The 16,391-nt window shown below is 46.4% G+C and overlaps 1 protein-coding gene across 4 annotated transcripts in view; it reads left to right on the plus strand.

Annotated features, from left to right (window-relative positions):
* LOC111153175 (myocardial zonula adherens protein) overlaps nt 1–16,391 on the plus strand; it is an 89,041-nt gene that overhangs the window by 22,150 nt on the left and 50,500 nt on the right. For 3 of the 4 annotated variants that reach the window (XM_022512004.1, XM_022512006.1, XM_022512007.1), the window contains exons 3-7: nt 2,152–2,307; nt 5,728–5,820; nt 9,090–9,203; nt 12,202–12,354; nt 15,676–15,801. In XM_022512004.1, coding sequence (XP_022367712.1) covers nt 2,152–2,307; nt 5,728–5,820; nt 9,090–9,203; nt 12,202–12,354; nt 15,676–15,801 — 642 coding nt within the window. The remainder of the gene's footprint in view (nt 1–2,151; nt 2,308–5,727; nt 5,821–9,089; nt 9,204–12,201; nt 12,355–15,675; nt 15,802–16,391) is intronic. The other variant, XM_022512005.1, reaches the window with a different exon arrangement.

Raw genomic sequence — 16,391 nt, forward strand, 5'->3', positions numbered from 1 at the left:
TCACAGATCTTCGATGTCTTTGCATTTGTGTAACTGTTGGAGACATCACTTTCACAGACCTTGTTGTGACCTTGTGTGTGTTTTCCTCCACGGGTGGTGGTCCCTGTCCCTCCACCGGGCGGGAGGGCAGAGTCCTCTGGATGCGGCCACCTGAGCGTCTTCCTGAAAGCCAGAAACGCCTTTCACCGAGGCCCCCGGTCCTCATCAGCTTGTTTTTCAGGAACTGGGTGGAGTCTGACTGAAAGAGCCTGCTTTTGTTGCCTGGTCTGCCGGGATTTTCTTTACAGCTTTTCCTCTTCCTAATTCTGTGTCTGGGAAACCGGGGCCTGGAATCCCAGCTTGTCACTCCACCAAGAGCCATGGAACAGCCTCTTCACCTAAATTTATGTACAGATTTCAAGAGTTGCAGTAGTGCCTGTGGGACCCCTGCACCATGGACTCCAGTGGAATCATTTTCTGGAAGCAAATTCAGTGTCACAATCCCTCGTATCCCATCTTTTGCCAAATATGTACAGAAGGGTAAGAAGCAATGGATATTTTGTTTTCTAGGTGTTTTGTTTTTGTTTTTAAAGCTCCCAACCTAGACAGATAAGCAATACAAACGGGTATAAAGAAAGAATTGAAAGATATTCTGATACCCAGTACCCCCCCCCACTGTCCCCTCCTTAGAGGTTATTACTATTAATAATTTGTCATGTGTCTTTTTAGACTTTTCTTTGACAAACTTTAAATGAATGGGATTATAAAGTTTTTATTCTGCCACAAATAAATGATTTTTAAAATGTAAATTACAGTTTTGTATGCCAAAAATATTTTGCGAGTGCATGGAAGGAATTTACGCAAAGGTGGTTTAAAGATTGGTGGGACGGGCACCTGGGGGGCTCAGTCGGTTAAGCATCCGACCTTTGATTTTGGTTCAGGTTGTGATCTCAGGGCTGTGGAATCGAGCCCTGAGTCGAGCTCTGCACAGAGTCTGAGAATCTCTCCTCCCTCCACCCTTCCCCCTGCTCATGTTCAATAAAAAAAAAAAAATAAATAATAAGTAAGTAAGTAAATAAGTAAATAAAATCTTTAAAAAAAATTAGTGGGAGAACAGAGTTGCCATTATGGAATTCAGGCTTCTGTACTGTGATTGTCAAGGTACCAGGGTCAGCCCCAGGGAATACTGGACATAGGTTGGTTTGTCTGTGACATCTCAGTCCCTGGTTTTGCCCTGCCCTTCCTTCTCCCTCATGGGGGCTCTTACTCTGTCCTCCTGCACCTATCAAAGCCTGCAGCATACTTGGTGTCAAGAAAGTTGGCCTTGAATCTAGATGTGTGGCTGGAAGCAAGCTATTTAACGTCTCTGAACTTGGGTTTCCTCAGCTGTCAAGTGCAGAGGACCATCGCTCTGTCACAGAGCAGTCGTAAAGATTCAACGTGCTAAGGGACGTATCTGGCTTATGGTAGAAGCCGAACAAATCTTAACTGCCCTCTTTTCTGGTTTCTTGAGCCTTCATTCTGTAAAGGTGTGTCAGGACATGGTACCCCTTCCCAGGAGTGTTTGCCTTTCAACACGGATCAAAACTTTGGGTGAAGGAATTAAGGTGCAGGAAGATTCTTCTGGAGAGAAGCTATGCTGCTTCTATCCCTGGCTTTTCAGAACTACTTCATGAATGGTCATAGCCCAGAGGGCAGCCAACATTCTTCCCCCAGTATCTCAACCTCATGCATTTCAAGGGACATATTCAACGATGAGGTCTGAGGTGGAAGGCATCCAAAGGAGCTGATATGGGGTGGGGTGGGGGGGAAGCATTACCAGGATACTGGGAGTGTGAGAGTGCAGACCCTTGCTCTTATCATGAGGGACAACACAGGTCCATCTGGCATCTTCATGAGAATGAGAAGGGCACCTGTCTGGGACAGTGGGGCCCGCAGATGGACTCTTAGGTGGGTGGATAGGGCTTCAGTAGAAATTTGAGAAAGATGCCCTTCCTCCAGGTGCAAGCGGGAGAAGGGAGAGTGGGCTGGGTCTCTGACAGCCTCTCCTTGCCGCCTGGCTCCTTGGTTGCCCACACAGCCTGCATGGCATACACAGCGCACCCTTTGTCACAGCTGCTCCCATGAGGCCTAAACTGTCATTCTTCTTTCCTCTCTTCTCCCTTCTTGAAGCAGCCTGACCTAAGCAATGGGGAGCCCACCAGGAAACTTCCTCAGGGTGTCGTCTACGGCGTGGTGCGGAGATCAGATCCAAATGAGCAGAAGGAAATGGTGGTGTACGGGTGGTCCACCAACCAGCTGAAAGAAGAGATGAACTACATCAGAGACGTGAGTCGTTTAAGGATGTTTGTTTGTTTTGTCCATACTCCTTTTGTAGCATGCAAGATGGCGGAGTAGGAAGCATTGCCGTGAATGTGATAAGGCCTTTTGGAAGAATTCCTAGCATTACCATTTTGGATGGAAACATTTCTGCATATCTTCACGGTAGTGTTTAAGGTACAGATGTAATTGTGCAGCGAGGTCTAGCGTGAACTGCTGGAGTGACTTAGTAGGAATGCTCAGGAGACCAGGTGACTCCCTTCTTCTGTGTATGAGATGGAGGCTTTTAAGTGATTTTTTGTTTATTATGTTGGACGTTCCATTCCTGGCATATGAGTTTTGGAAACTGTATGCATTTGGTTGCTCTGGGCTGTAAGGAACAGAGATGCCATCTCAGAAAGGAAATCTGTCTCATGTGGGGATAAGTGTAGGGGTAGGTGGGTTCTTACCAGGGCACGTCCAGGCTCTAATCTTCCTTGTCTGAGTTTCCCTTGGTTCTAGCCTTCAGCCTCAGGCTCATGGCATCACCTGAAAATATCATGGTGTCTGGAGGAAGAAGAGAGGCCACTCACCTCTGTTTTCTTTTTAGAGGCCCTCTATTAGGCTTCTCCTTATGTCTCATTGGCCAGGATTGGGTCACAGGCCCATTCCCAATCCACCCTGGATGGGTCCCCTGGCGAGGGGAATGGGATTGATTATGGCTGGTTCAGACCAATCAGTTGTGTTGAAACAGATGCTGAGAAGTCAACCACAGTAGACACTGTCCATCTCGGGCCAATCAATGTCATTTCTTTGTGTTTGATACTACATTTCTTAATTTTTAAATTATATACTTTTTTCAAAGAAATTTGGAAAATATAATAGTGTATAATATAGAAGAAAACAAAACCATCTATAATTCCACCATTTAACCAGAGTAGTTATTAAGGAACGTTTCCTTCTAAATTTTTTATTTCTTTTCATCTGTCTCTCCATCTGTCCATCTGTCCGTCCATCCATCCATCCATCTATCCATCTCCATTCCTTTTTGGTTCTTCGGCCTCCTAGTGCCTTTCTTGGCCACATCAGTGTGATTAGATGGAGAGGAAATGAGTTTCTCTGAGAGTGATGGGCCCTGAGCACCGAGTCTAGTGGACTAGAAAGTTCTCATGAGAAGCAGAGCAGTGTGGGACAGTAGAGTAACCCCCCGGGCCTCAGTTCAATGTCTACCTCTGTGTTTGGACCAGCCAAACTTTTGTTCTCTCCGGGCTTAAGTTTTTTCCTATCTAGATTGTGAAGGTTGGGAGGGGACCCCTGAAGTCAAAACTGCCAGCTTTTTATATGGTGTGTTTACAGATAAGACACAAAGTCATGTTGTCAGCTCTTGTGTGGATTTTTTAAAAGAACATCTCTTATTAAGTATTAAAAATAATAAGTGTTTTGGTCACCTTCTTTCATGTGTCTTGTAAGATTTGGATACTTATATAATTAAAAGGAATAAAAAAGTCGATTATACGTAATAATAATAATAAATACTTAGAAAATGAAGAAAAGCCAAAAAAGTTATCCACACAAATGCATAGGACAACTGCGACAACCACCAGCCTCAAATCCCCAGTCATCATACATACTCCTCAGGTAGAACTTTCAATCTTTGAGTGTCTCATTCTGGATTTTCCTATATTAGAAGCAACTTGAATATCCTAGTCTCCCTATTTTTCTCATGGAAATACTTAGTCCCTTCTCGTATACCTCAGACAGTATGGCACTGCTTCACAGGTAGGCCTTTGAGGCAGAGCTGAGAGTCGCCAATTGCCCAAGACAAAAACAGCAGGTGGAGGCTGGTCGTGAACCAGGGATGACGTGTGTCTAGGACACAGGGTGGTTCTGACCTGCATTATTAGCTTCCACTGGGACCTGCAACTTAAAATTAATTAAGGTCCCACCTTCTAGAGCTTCCTCTAAGTCCATCCCTGGCCTGCTTATTCCTAAGCATGTTATGATTGTGTTTACTTGATGTGGGTGACTCTGGCCTGGCTGGCTTCCTGCAGTATTTGCCGCCCAGCCAGAGAGCCGGCCCATGGATGAGCAGTATGAGCGCCAGCTTGGGGCCACAGTGAAAGCCATTCCGTCTGCCCAGAGTGCAGAGTTGTGTTTGTAGGTAACAGCACGTTTTCCCAAGATGTTTGTAGGTAACAGCACGAAAGTAGACTCTGTCATCAGAATTCATTTAGGGAAGGCGCGGCACCTTGACTGCACCCAGCTGCTGAACTCTCCAGTACACAGTCAGCCCTAGTAAACATGCAGTCTGATTTAAACCATGTGCCAGCTATGCAAATACAGCTTCAAGGTGAGAGTCCCCCTGTGCTGTCCCCTACACACCCCTCATCCCCACCAACTGCTGTCTTCGAGCCCTTCCTGCGGGGAAGCGCTGGAGCTCTCTGCAGGGGGCTGCCTGGAGACTTTGTTTCTATTTGAGGACCCCTGAGCTCTCCACCAACCAGAGGGGCAGCAGAAGAAGGGAGGAGATGGGGTCAAGGTTTTTTGTTTTTATTTATAAATTTTTTAAAAAAGATTTTAATTATTTATTTGACAGAGAGAGAGATCACAAGTAGGCAGAGAGGCAGGCAGAGAGAGAGAGAGGGGGAAGCAGGCTCCTTTCTGAGCAGAGCACCCGATGTGGGACTTGATCCCAGGACCCTGAGATCATGACCTGCGCTGAAGGCAGAGGCTTAACCCACTGAGCCACCCAGGTGCCCTATTTATAAAATTTTTAAGGACCTGTTAATCCTTCTAAAGTGCTACTGTAGAGAAACTTCGTCAGTGGTTGTACAGATGTTTAGGGGAATCACCCTGACCCTTGTTATATTTTGTGTCTTGTGTATTATTGGTGATTGTTGAGGAACTAATGTTCAAATTTATGGTCTCTCTGGGCTCATACTTCCCTGCTGTGTATTCCAGACACTTCATTGCTCTTTGGTAGTCAGAGATGACACAGGGAAAATTAGAGGGCTTTTTGGTTTTGGTTTTTTGGTTCTCCTAGCCAGCTGTTTATAGAGTCAATTGGTTAAAAATTTTCTACTTCTAAGAATGCATGGTAGGAAAAGGGGTAAATCTTGCCTGAATGTGTTTGGATAGGTGATAGGTGAATTTCAACAAACCTTCTTCAGAGGTTCTTATTTGGATAATTAACCTTTATTAATAATTATAATCATATACAATCATAGTGCATATGTATTATTACTGATATTATTTGGATAATTCCCTTGACTTCTAACTAGATATTAGGAGTGATTTTATCCCTTAATCTCCTAAACTGTCATGTTCTTAAAATTGTTTTTTTGTTTGTTTGTTTTTGTTTTTTTAGGGGGGGCCTTCCTGTCATTAAGGTTTCAACATATTTCACATGAAAATGTTATAGCTTGATCTCTAATAGCATCTCATCTGCAGGTGAGAGCCACTTTGGAAGAAGTAAGGAAGCGAATGTATGGAGACTATGATGAAATGAGACAGAAGATTCGACAGCTCACCCAGGAATTGTCAGTAAGTGACGATCTCAGTGACTTGGAAACATGGAGGGGTGGTAGAGCTTAGCACTCCTTGTGAGGGTCTGCTACCTGAATATATTTGAGTTTATGATGATGTTTGCGAGTGGAATCCTATTTTAAATGAACTCAGGGAATGTTTTCATGGAATTAAGTTTATTATTTAAAGGGATATTTTTGTGGCAAGAATGATCTTTACATTAAAAGCATTCCCTCCACAGTCAGGAACAAGACAAGGAAACCAGCCGTCATCACTACTACTTAACATTGTACCTGAGAGACTAGCCAATGGAATTGAACAAAAGAAATTAATTTAGAGGTATAAAAGTCAGACAGGTAGACGTAAAACTGCCACTATTTGCAAACTGCGTGATTATATACCCAGAAAGCACAAGTGAACCAATGAAAAAAAACTACTGTAAAAAAATTTTGTAAGGTAGGAGGGTAAAAAAATTAATAGGTATGGGCAAATAGATTTCAGTATACAAAAAACAACTGGTAAGAAGAAATAAGAGCAACAGAAAACTACCAAATATTTAGGAGTAAACTGACCAAGAGGAAAGACATGCCATGTGCTTAGACAGGAAGAGCCAAAATCGTAAGCCATCAGTACTATTCAGGTTAATGTAGGAATGTGCTGTAACTCCATAAAAATTCCAACAGATTTTTATTTTATGTTGTTTTTGCAACTGGACTGGATGATCCCAAAGTAGACAGAAGATAAATATGAAGAGTTGAGGAAATTCTGGAGAGAAATGCAATGAAGAAGACTAGCTCTATTAATATTACAAGAAATTGAGAGAGCTTCAGAGATTAAGACCGTATCATATTGGCACGTAAATAAATAAGCATCCATGAAAAAAGCCCAGAGATGTATGTCAGTATGTGATAAATGTAGCAACCTAAAGGGAGGAAAATGGGCCAGTCATTATACACTGTGGGGACATCTTATGTGATGTCATGAAAGGCTTATATCTGGATGAATTCCAAAGAGATCAAAATCTTAAATGCTGAAGGTGAAATTTAAAAGCGCCGGGAGAAAAGGTGTGTGAGTTCTTTTATACTCTTGGGATGGAGAAGGCTCTTTGTTACTCTTGACACGACATCTCAAACTACAAAAGAAAAGTTTCATAACTTTGACTAAACTGAAATGAAAGATGTGTGCTGGCAAAAACACCAAAGTCCAATGGCAAACCCAGCCCAAATGACTTGTCCTTCACATCATAGGTAACAGGCTAATTTTCCGAGTACTTAAAGAGTGCACAGACATCAAGAAAAAAAGGCCACAACTCAAAAATAGGCAAAATATTTGTTATAGATAACTTATAGTAATTTTTATCCATGAGCCTGGCATCCCTGTGGGGGTGGACAGGACACTGTACTAGCAGTGCTGTGGAGGAACAGGCCGATTGATGGACAGGATATGATTTTGAATCACTCTGAGGATGAGCAACTTGGCAGTATCTACAAAATTACTTAGGTCTCTACCCTGTGACTTAGCAATTCTGTTCTGAAGAATGTATTCTATAAACTCTCATGTGTGAAATGACAGAGGTGTGAGCTTAGTTATCACATTGTTTGCGACAGAAACAAGACCGGAAACCTAAATATCCATCAAGAAGGGGAAAGTAAGCTAAATTACTACTCTGCAAGAGAATATGCAGAATTTAAAAAAGAGGAGCTCAGAAAGAGATACTGAAAGATCTCAAAGATATAGAGTAGATGGTAAAAAAAAAAAAAAAGCAAGATACAGGGAATTATGTACAGTGAGCTACCACTTATGTAAAACAGGAAGGGAAAATAAGTATGTTTAGCTAGTTCTATGGATATGAAAGCAGTTACTAGAAGGATAATCAAGAAGCTAATTAACCAAGATTCTTAGTTGAGGGGCAGAGCAGGCGTGGTGGTACCTGAGTGGAGGGGACAGGAGTGGTTGATTGATTTTGGTGTCTCCCTTTTATATTTGGTAAATGTTTGAACTACTTGAAGGTACTATTTTGGAGTTTAAGAAAAAATAACATTCCGCTGGTTTAAACAAGCTAAATCCTGTGAGAAAAAAAAAAATTTTTTATACTTATGATTCATAATGGTGAAGAAAAAAGTCCATGTATATATGACACACTTTCCAGAAAGGTAAACATCTGTAGGAAGGAAGCACGGTTGCAACAGTCAAGTTTAGGCAGTGGCTTGGCTGGGAGATGATCTGCTTAAGTAAGAGCCATGGCCCTGATTATAGGGGTGGGGGCGTATAAACAGAGCCGCCCAGCCCGGCCCGTTCTCCCTGACCTGCTGGGAGCCGTCTCGGGAGTCCTCACCAACTTATGGAAATTCACTCTGCCATCCACGGACACACACCAACAGCCATAATTAAAGCCAGTGGTTGGCGTTGCAGCAGATGCACAAGCGAGTCTGTGCCCCCCTTTCCATCCCCATCTCCCACACACCCCCATTTTCCCATGCGAGAATGGTGGCAGGAACTGTCCGTCTGCCACAGTGCCCTCCAGCTGCAGGCCAGCCTGCCTTCTGCAGCCAGATGACGGCTGCAAAGTCCCTGCTCGGTGAGCTCGCCCCTGAGCAAGAACATGCCGCCGGCCTGCCCCCAAGGCCAGGCCTACTCTTCCCACTCAGGCTCCCTTGCACACAGGGCACCGCCTGCTCCATCATTGCTGGTGGCCTCCTGTGGGTCCACAGACCCCACGGGCGTCCAGCCTTGACCGGGCCCCGAACCCTCACCCCTACTCCCCCTGCCTCCTACAGCGGTAGAGCGCCCCCCCCCCCACCCTCTTGAAGCTCTGGCTTGAGGCTGCTGGAACTCTTGGATGAAACCGCGTCAAATGTGCGGAACACACGCCCTACAAAGACCACACAGCGGCAGCCCCATAACGTGCTTGAGAAGCGCATGAGCCCCACGTGTGCTCTCTCTGTGGTGACTAGAAAGGGCAAGATGGCGGGAGAAGGTGTGGCAGCTTCGTTCCAGGTCCAGCTGTGCCTGTTCTCAGCCGCTGGGGCGCGAATCCCTGAACTCAGACTCGGTTTCCTTCATATAAAGGGAGGGAGTTCTGGCTGCCGCATGTGTCGTGAGGACCTAGCGAGGCCCCACAGGGGAAGGCGTGAAGGAACAGTGTCTTGTCTTTCCCCCTCTGGGCCATGCAGATGCGGGCTTTGTAACCTTAAGCTCTACTTGGACTATCAGGAGAAGGTTCTAGTCTAACCGAAGCTTGTTGTGGGTGTAAGTGGTTTTGTGTAACTACCTCATCATCCGTCCAGGCTTCCCAGGCTCAGCAGGAGTATCTCAAGAATCACATCCAGACACAGTCGTCAGCCCTGGACAGTTTTAATGCCACGAACTCGGCCTTAACGTCGGACTCCATCGGCCTGCAGGTACTTGTCCGCTCACGGTCAGCCTGGGTGCCCTCTGGGTGGGGCAAGCACATCTAACCAGGTGTGGACCCTGCGCCTTTGGAGAAAAGCAAGTCGTGGGGTGTCTTCGGGCCATCATGCAGGATCCTTCAAGCATGGCCACGGTAGAGACCCCGCCAGGACGCTGGTGAAGGAAGTGAAAGGAAGTGCTTCCAAGCAGGGGCTCTAACCCTTTGAGTTTTATTTGTTTTCGCCTTTGTTAAAATGGGAGTTTCCATCCTGAGCTTTTTGCTAGAGGCATCCCCTTCTCCAGCAGGCACCCGAGGGGGTCTTAAGTGTCAGTGCCTAAAACAGCCCATCACCGCCCCTTGCAGCCCCTGTTTAGGAAGTTCCACCGAGACACAGGAGAGACAGACTTAATCACAGACAGTCTGTGGTCAGGCGTGGCGAGGAGCTCCCAAAGGCTGTTAAGCACGTTTGCCTAATTTAGAAATTATTTCACAAGAAAAGAAATCCTATGCATGCCAGAGGATGTCCTAGAGTAGCCGACAGGGACGCAGAAGACTCAGGATCCTCCAGATGTGTGTGGTCAATCCCGGAGAATTGCTCTCATGAGTCATCTGATTTGCTGGGAGCTCACCAGGCCCATGCCACCCTGTTACCCTTCCACCCCAGTCCTGTGTCTCTATGCAAATTAACCTGAAAGCGTTCAGGACACAGTGTTACGTTCACCAGAAACCGCATCCCTTGGCTTTAGTCTCCAGATATGCAAATGATAGTTTCTACTTCTCCTCTAAGTTCATTTGACTCTTATCTTTCTACTCCCCTCTTAAAGGTCCCACGGCCATTACTGTCCTTCCTGGTTCTATATAAATAACTTATCAGATAAACAGATTTCATGTTGGGATCACCAGCTGTTACAGCAGTAGCTCCAACTCTAGAGCTGGGTGCAGCAGTGGGCCCAGGTGGGCGTCGTGTTCCGATTTGTCTGGGAGGCCATTTCCAGTGGGGGCTTGGAGCCTCACCCTTTTCCTGGTCCTTCTTGGTGTGTGCCCGTTATCCCGGCCTCAGGTGTGGCCCTGCCCTGGGTCTGGTTTATTCAGTAGCTTTGGCTTTCCCTTCCTCCTGCCATCAGGGGGGGTTGGCGAGGCTCCCTTTCCTTCTCTCTTGGGCATCTTCCCACTCCTGGCCAATCGGGCGATGCTGCACCTCAACTGAGTTCAGACCTGGTTGGTATAGGTTCTGATTTTCTGGTTTTTCTTCCCCATTGTACTTCCGCTCTGCCATCTGCTGGTGCCCCAGGCCATGAGGTCAGCTGTTAGAACAGGGTCAGCTTTGACCCAGGTACCCTGACTGGTTCTTAGTTATGGTCCAACCTCTTGGCTGGGGGCAGACCAAGGAGCTTTATCACGAAAAGATTAAAAATTATCGTTAAAAAGAAGCAGCAGAAAGAGAAGGAGAAAAAGGAGAAAAGAAAGGCACCCTATTCACAGCCAGGAAATTCAAGTGAGTCTGAAGATAGTTGTGTTCTTATTTCTGCAAGGCTCTGACCTCTTTCATTGGTCAGACTGGCCTATTTTCATTATTCTTGACCATGAGACCAGACCCCTGGTTTGATTTCACAGAATGTCAGAATGGGAAGGAGCTGCTGAGATGATTTCCAGTCCCCTTGTTTTATGGATGAACAAGCCAAGGCCAGCAGAGAGAGATGCCTTGAACAAGGTGTCTAGTTAGTAGCCGAGCCAGGATTAGAACCCTGGTCTCTGGGTCCAGATGTAGGCTCATGAGCATGAGAGCTGGACCTGTAAAGCCCGGGGGGCTTGGAGAGGGGTGGTTGGGCCAGGTGGTTTCTAAACCCCTTGCAGCTCAAATTATTTTCTGATCCTCTGCTTCCAAATGGCTTCTGTGTTTCTTTTAATATCACTCCATCAAAAATCCTTTCTCCTGATTCAAGGAGAATGAGAGGCATTTTATCCAAAGGGGAGGCTAAGGACTTGAAAAAGCTCCAGGGACTGATCATCTGCAAAGAGAACAAACATATTAAAAAATGGGTCCAACCCCAGTTTCCCTGTCTACCTGAAAGTTGAACACGACTTGGGGAGGTGGGAGGTGGTGCCCATAACCCAGTCCCCAGTGGTAAGAATTCCGGGTTATGGAGACCATTCTCTGTATGAGGAGTTCACCAAGTGGAACCCAAAGTGTTAACTAACACCAGTGTGAATCCAATCGCTCTTGCTCCAGTGGGTGGCCGGGAGCAAAAATCTGCAGGCTTTTGATGCTTGTCAGGCCCTGGTCTGAGTCCTCAAACCCTGCTCCCTGGTGCTCCTTTGTCATCACCCTTCTCTAAGGGGGGAAGGTGGCAAACTCGCCGGGCGTCACCAGCACCTCAGCCTTTGGACAGGCAATCCACAAACAGCGGTGACAGCCCCTGTAAGGAGAAAAGGCAACACCTCCGTTCTCCAAAATGCGTTTGTTTTTTTATTTTGTTGTGGGAATCTGAAAGCGACAGAAAACACAGAGAAGGAAATAAATATCCCCCCCTACGCCTACCACCTACCGGTAACCTAGTATTTGGATTTTGGTGAAATTCAGCCTAGTCTTTAACCAAATTTTCTCTGCATAAATGCATTTGAACAAATGTTTATACATTTGCCGTCTTAAAATGGGATTTGTTCTATCCTTACTATTTTCAAAACCCATTTTTTTTTTTTTAATGTGAAATGATGCCTTAGGAACACTGTTCCTTGGAAAGACTCCATTTTAGTCCATTTCCATCCATCCTGAGCAGTGGCGGGGTGGGTGGGCAGAGGCTCGCTGGCCACCCAGCCACAGAGCTGCAGACATCTTGACCACCGTGGGGGGACCCGCAGCCCCTCAGACCCCAGTGTCCCCGGCTTGCAGCTGCCGGGGCCTGACCTCTCCCTCAATGGTTAATGCCAAAGGGATGTCCCAGTGCCTGACTCTGGCCACATTTACTCACATCACTGGCTCTGGTTTTGATTTCTTTTCACATCCCTAGAAAACCCTGGTGGATGTTACTTTGGAAAATAGCAACATTAAGGATCAAATGAGAGACTTGCGGCAGACCTATGAAGCCTCCGTGGGCCAGCTACGGGAAAAGCAGAGGCAGTTGGAGGTGGCGCAGGTAGAAAACCAGCTGCTGAAAATGAAGGTAAAGCAGAGCGCCGACGTCCCCGTCGGCTGCCTCCTCATTCCCTGTTTTCCTCTCTCCTCCTATCTTCGGGAATTCCATCTCCTTTCCCCTGTTTGCCTTGCTGGCGTTGTCCGTGTTTTTGTGGCCAACCCCACAGGGCTGGGCTGGAGGGCACCAAGGAGGTTTGTGTGTTCGCTGCTGTCAGTCCAGGTTGGGGTTCCCCGTGAACACCCCCAGCGGGCACTCCTGCCCCAGCCCCAGTCTCAAGGGCTGCTGAGACCGTCATCATGGCGCTGCGATCACACCCTGGGGGTGTCCACAGGCCTGGGACTCCAGAAGCTTCACAGTTTAGATTTTCTGTGACGTCTCAAGGTCTTTCTGGGTGGTGTGAGAGGAAAGAATCTGAGAGCACACAGGAAGAACATCCGTGGGTGACCAAGGACTCTGGGCAGTGTCCCTCTTGTCCACCAGCCTGTGCCTGTTCCTCGGCGGGGCTTCTCCTGCCTCGGAGGTGTTCGGGCCTCTTCTAGATGGGAAGCATGGATTGATCTCGTACCCGCTGGTAGGAGCAGACTCATGGATGGTGCCTAGAAGGCACTCAGTAAATTATTTCCTGAATCAATTTGTTCATACTTAAGTCTGTGGCTTTCCAGTCGTGTTCAGCACAGCATTAGGCAGTCCTAGAGGAGAGTTCCTCATGAGTGGTGGACCCATATAATGGATTGCTCAAACCAGGACACTTTTGTGACTGGAGGGTGGTGCTATTGAGAATTGAGTTGGGGGGTGCACGTGGGTGGCTGAGTTGGTTGAGCATCTGACTCTTGGTTTTAGCTCTGGTCATGATCTCAGGGTTGTGGGATCGAGCCCTGCATTGGGGGTCTGTGCTTAGTGGGGAGGCTGCGTCTCCCTCTGCCTGCCCTTCCCCTGCTCACACGCTCCCTTCCCCAAATAAATAAATCTTTTTTTAAAAAAAGGAATGGGTTAGGGAGACAAACTGTGACATGCAGTCCCCCTCCATGTGGGGCTATCTCACATGGGGGGAGGGGTTGCCACATTACACTGTGTCATCATGTGATTGTCACCCCCTGGGTGTGTGTCTGCATGGTCCCACTGGCCAGACACAACCACCCTGACCAGATGTGGTCTTTGCTTTACTTCAAACAGGGCAGCTCTTCTCTTTATGATTTCATATACCACATGTCTGAATAAGAGTTTGAAAAAAAGGGGTGAATTGCTGAAAAAGCCAAAAAGTACTGCTGACTTTTTCTTTTCTCCTGAGCTGGGCCTGAACGGCACTAGGAGTCCCTGCCTGAGTGTTCCCCAGACCAGGCGGGAGCGTTTCTAGATGCAGTACTTAGGAAGGCACGAATGTATGGCAAGGCTGACTTCAGATTTCTTATATGAGTTGAGCATCAGTCTTTCTTGGATACTCCTTGGCCAGTGTATTTAATGGGACAGCTTCAAATCCATGTGGGCAACCTAACTTCAAAGGCCTCCCTGTTTCTCTGACGTAACAAAATTTTAAAATAATGTATGCACATGGCAGGGGAAAAATAAAGCCAAACAGTAGGAAGCTAATCTAGAAATATGCCTGCACCATTTTACAGTTCCCCCAACTGTGTGAGATTTCTGATGTCCCCCATCCTCCTCACCAACATTTGTCCCTGCTTCACTGCTGACGGCCATGCAGGAGAGTGAGGAGGTATCTCCCGGTGGCTTTGCGCTCTCCGACAATGAATGACATTGCCCAGATTTCTTGTGCTTCTAGGTCATTTGTGTATCTTCCCAAAGATCTCTGTAAGAAACTTGGCCCATTTTTAAAATTGGATATTTTGTTATTGAGTGGTAAAAATTCTTTATGTGTTCTGGACCCAAGTTATCAGATAGGCGATTTGCAGATCTTTTCTCCCACTCGCTGGGTTTTTCACTTTCTTGATGGTATCCTTTAAACACAGAAGTTTTAATATTGAGTATTGATGAAGTCTATGTGTCTTTTGTTACGTGCACTTTCGGTATCGTATCTGAGAAACCATCGCCTCACCAAAGGTCACAAAAATTTACCTTATGTTTACTTGGAGGACTTTTATAGCTTTGGCTTTTACCCTTTTGGCTTTTACACTTAAACCTTTGATCCATTTTGGCTTAATTTTTGGATATGGTGTGTTAGGTGTCTAATATCACTCTTTTGCATGTAGCTATCCATTTATCTCTGTACTGTTTTTAAAATTATTTAATTTTTCTTACAGTGTTCCAAAATTCATTGTTTATGCACCACACCCAGTACCCCAGACAATATGTGCCCTCCTTAATACCCACCACCAGGCTCACCCAACCCCCACCTCCCTCCCCTCCAAAACCCTCAGTTTGTTTCTCAGAGTCTTCTTTTCCCATTGAATGGTCTTGGTAGGTAATTTCTTGAAATTTATTATTTTTTTTTGTAACAGATAAACGATTTACTTAACTCAGAGTCAAATTTACAAAACAGTATATTCAGAAATATAATATCTGTATCTGTAATATTCCCTTTAGTCTCTTAGTGTTTCCTTCAATAGGTAACCTTTTTAACATTTTAAATTTTATTGCTTATTCTACTCAGACCCAATTCTAATAACGTAGTGATCTTTTTTCCAGCCCACAACAGAACACTCCAGAATTTGAAAAGCACATCTTTTGAGGTTAATTAGGGTATGGAGATTTTATCCAGAGATAAAGGTTTATTAAAATTGATAAAATAAAAGATAATAAAACTTCAGGATCAAAAGACATTAGGCCAGAAAAGTCCTTGAAGAAAGGGATTAAGAAGATAGTGAAGTGTGGACACGTTTTAGAGAGAATTCACTTTTTTTTTTTTTTTTTTTTTTTAACAGGGAGAGGGACAGGGCGAGAGAGAAAGAGAGAGAGAGAATCTTAAGCAGGCTCTATGCCCAGCACCGAGTTGGACATGGGGCTTGATGTCACGACCTTGGTATCATGACCTGAGACAAAACTGAGTCAGACACTTAATCGACTGCGACAGCCAGGAACGCCCTAAGAGAATTCAATTTAAAAGTGGCTAAATTGAGGGGACAGGGCTGACACTTAGCTACATTTGTCTTTTGAAAAATTTGCTCACGTGGAAGGTCTTTGTCCTGAAACCACCGTGTGAAGTACTGCCTTGTCTTTTCCTACCCATCCGCTGTCCCTCTTCCCGCTGTCCCTCTCCCCTGCACTCCCGCTGCTTCTGTCTCCCGCAGCAGCATCCCGGGTTCCCTGCTGCGTGTCCACCTTGCTCACCTGGCGAGAGGGGACAGCTCCCCGGGGTCGGCAAAAGCCAGAGCTCTGATGGGCGCGTCTTTGCAGGTGGAATCCTCTCAGCAAGCCAACGCCGAGGTGATGAGAGAGATGACCAAGAAGCTGTACAGCCAGTACGAGGAGAAGCTGCAGGAGGAGCAGCGGAAGCACAGCGCCGAGAAGGAGGCTCTCCTGGTGTGTAGGTCCTAGCCGCCGACCGACCAAGGAACGGAGAATGCTCCGTCTGTCATCATTGGGGGGGCTGCAGTAACAGGGTTTCTGCCTGGAGGGGAGTCAGCGGACGCTAACGTGGGAGAGGGTCAAGGTGTTCATTCACTGGCTCCTTCCCTCCCCCACTTCTTCCTCCCTCTCTGCATCCCTTTCCTTGCCTTGAACACCCCCTTTCTCTGGCTAGACTCTCCAGCGGGTCTGGGCTTCCATGCAGCTATGCCCTTTCTCCCTCCATTGGCTCCTCTTTCCCTGAGATGCCCTCCTTCCCTGCCCTCACTCCTCCCTGAGCTCCTGCAAAGCCTTGAAAATGCTATCCCCTCCCCCGCCATGCACCAAGTCTTTCCCATTCATGAGAAGTGTCCTCTGTGTTTGGGAAGCCCACATTCTTTCTGCTCTTTACTGTGGCCTTCTCTTGTTCCCGTTACTAGCCTTGGACTGTACACCTCACATCCTGGCTTCCCTAGGAACGAGTGTAAGTTCCTTGAAGGCAGGGAGCCGTGGCTGCCTTATCTTGTGTTCTCAAAGCTCTATACGTGGGCTGGGTGGATGACCGA

Source organism: Enhydra lutris, unplaced genomic scaffold (assembly GCF_002288905.1).
Source record: "Enhydra lutris kenyoni isolate GAN:26980312 unplaced genomic scaffold, ASM228890v2 scaffoldscaffold31, whole genome shotgun sequence".
NCBI lineage: Eukaryota > Metazoa > Chordata > Mammalia > Carnivora > Mustelidae > Enhydra > Enhydra lutris.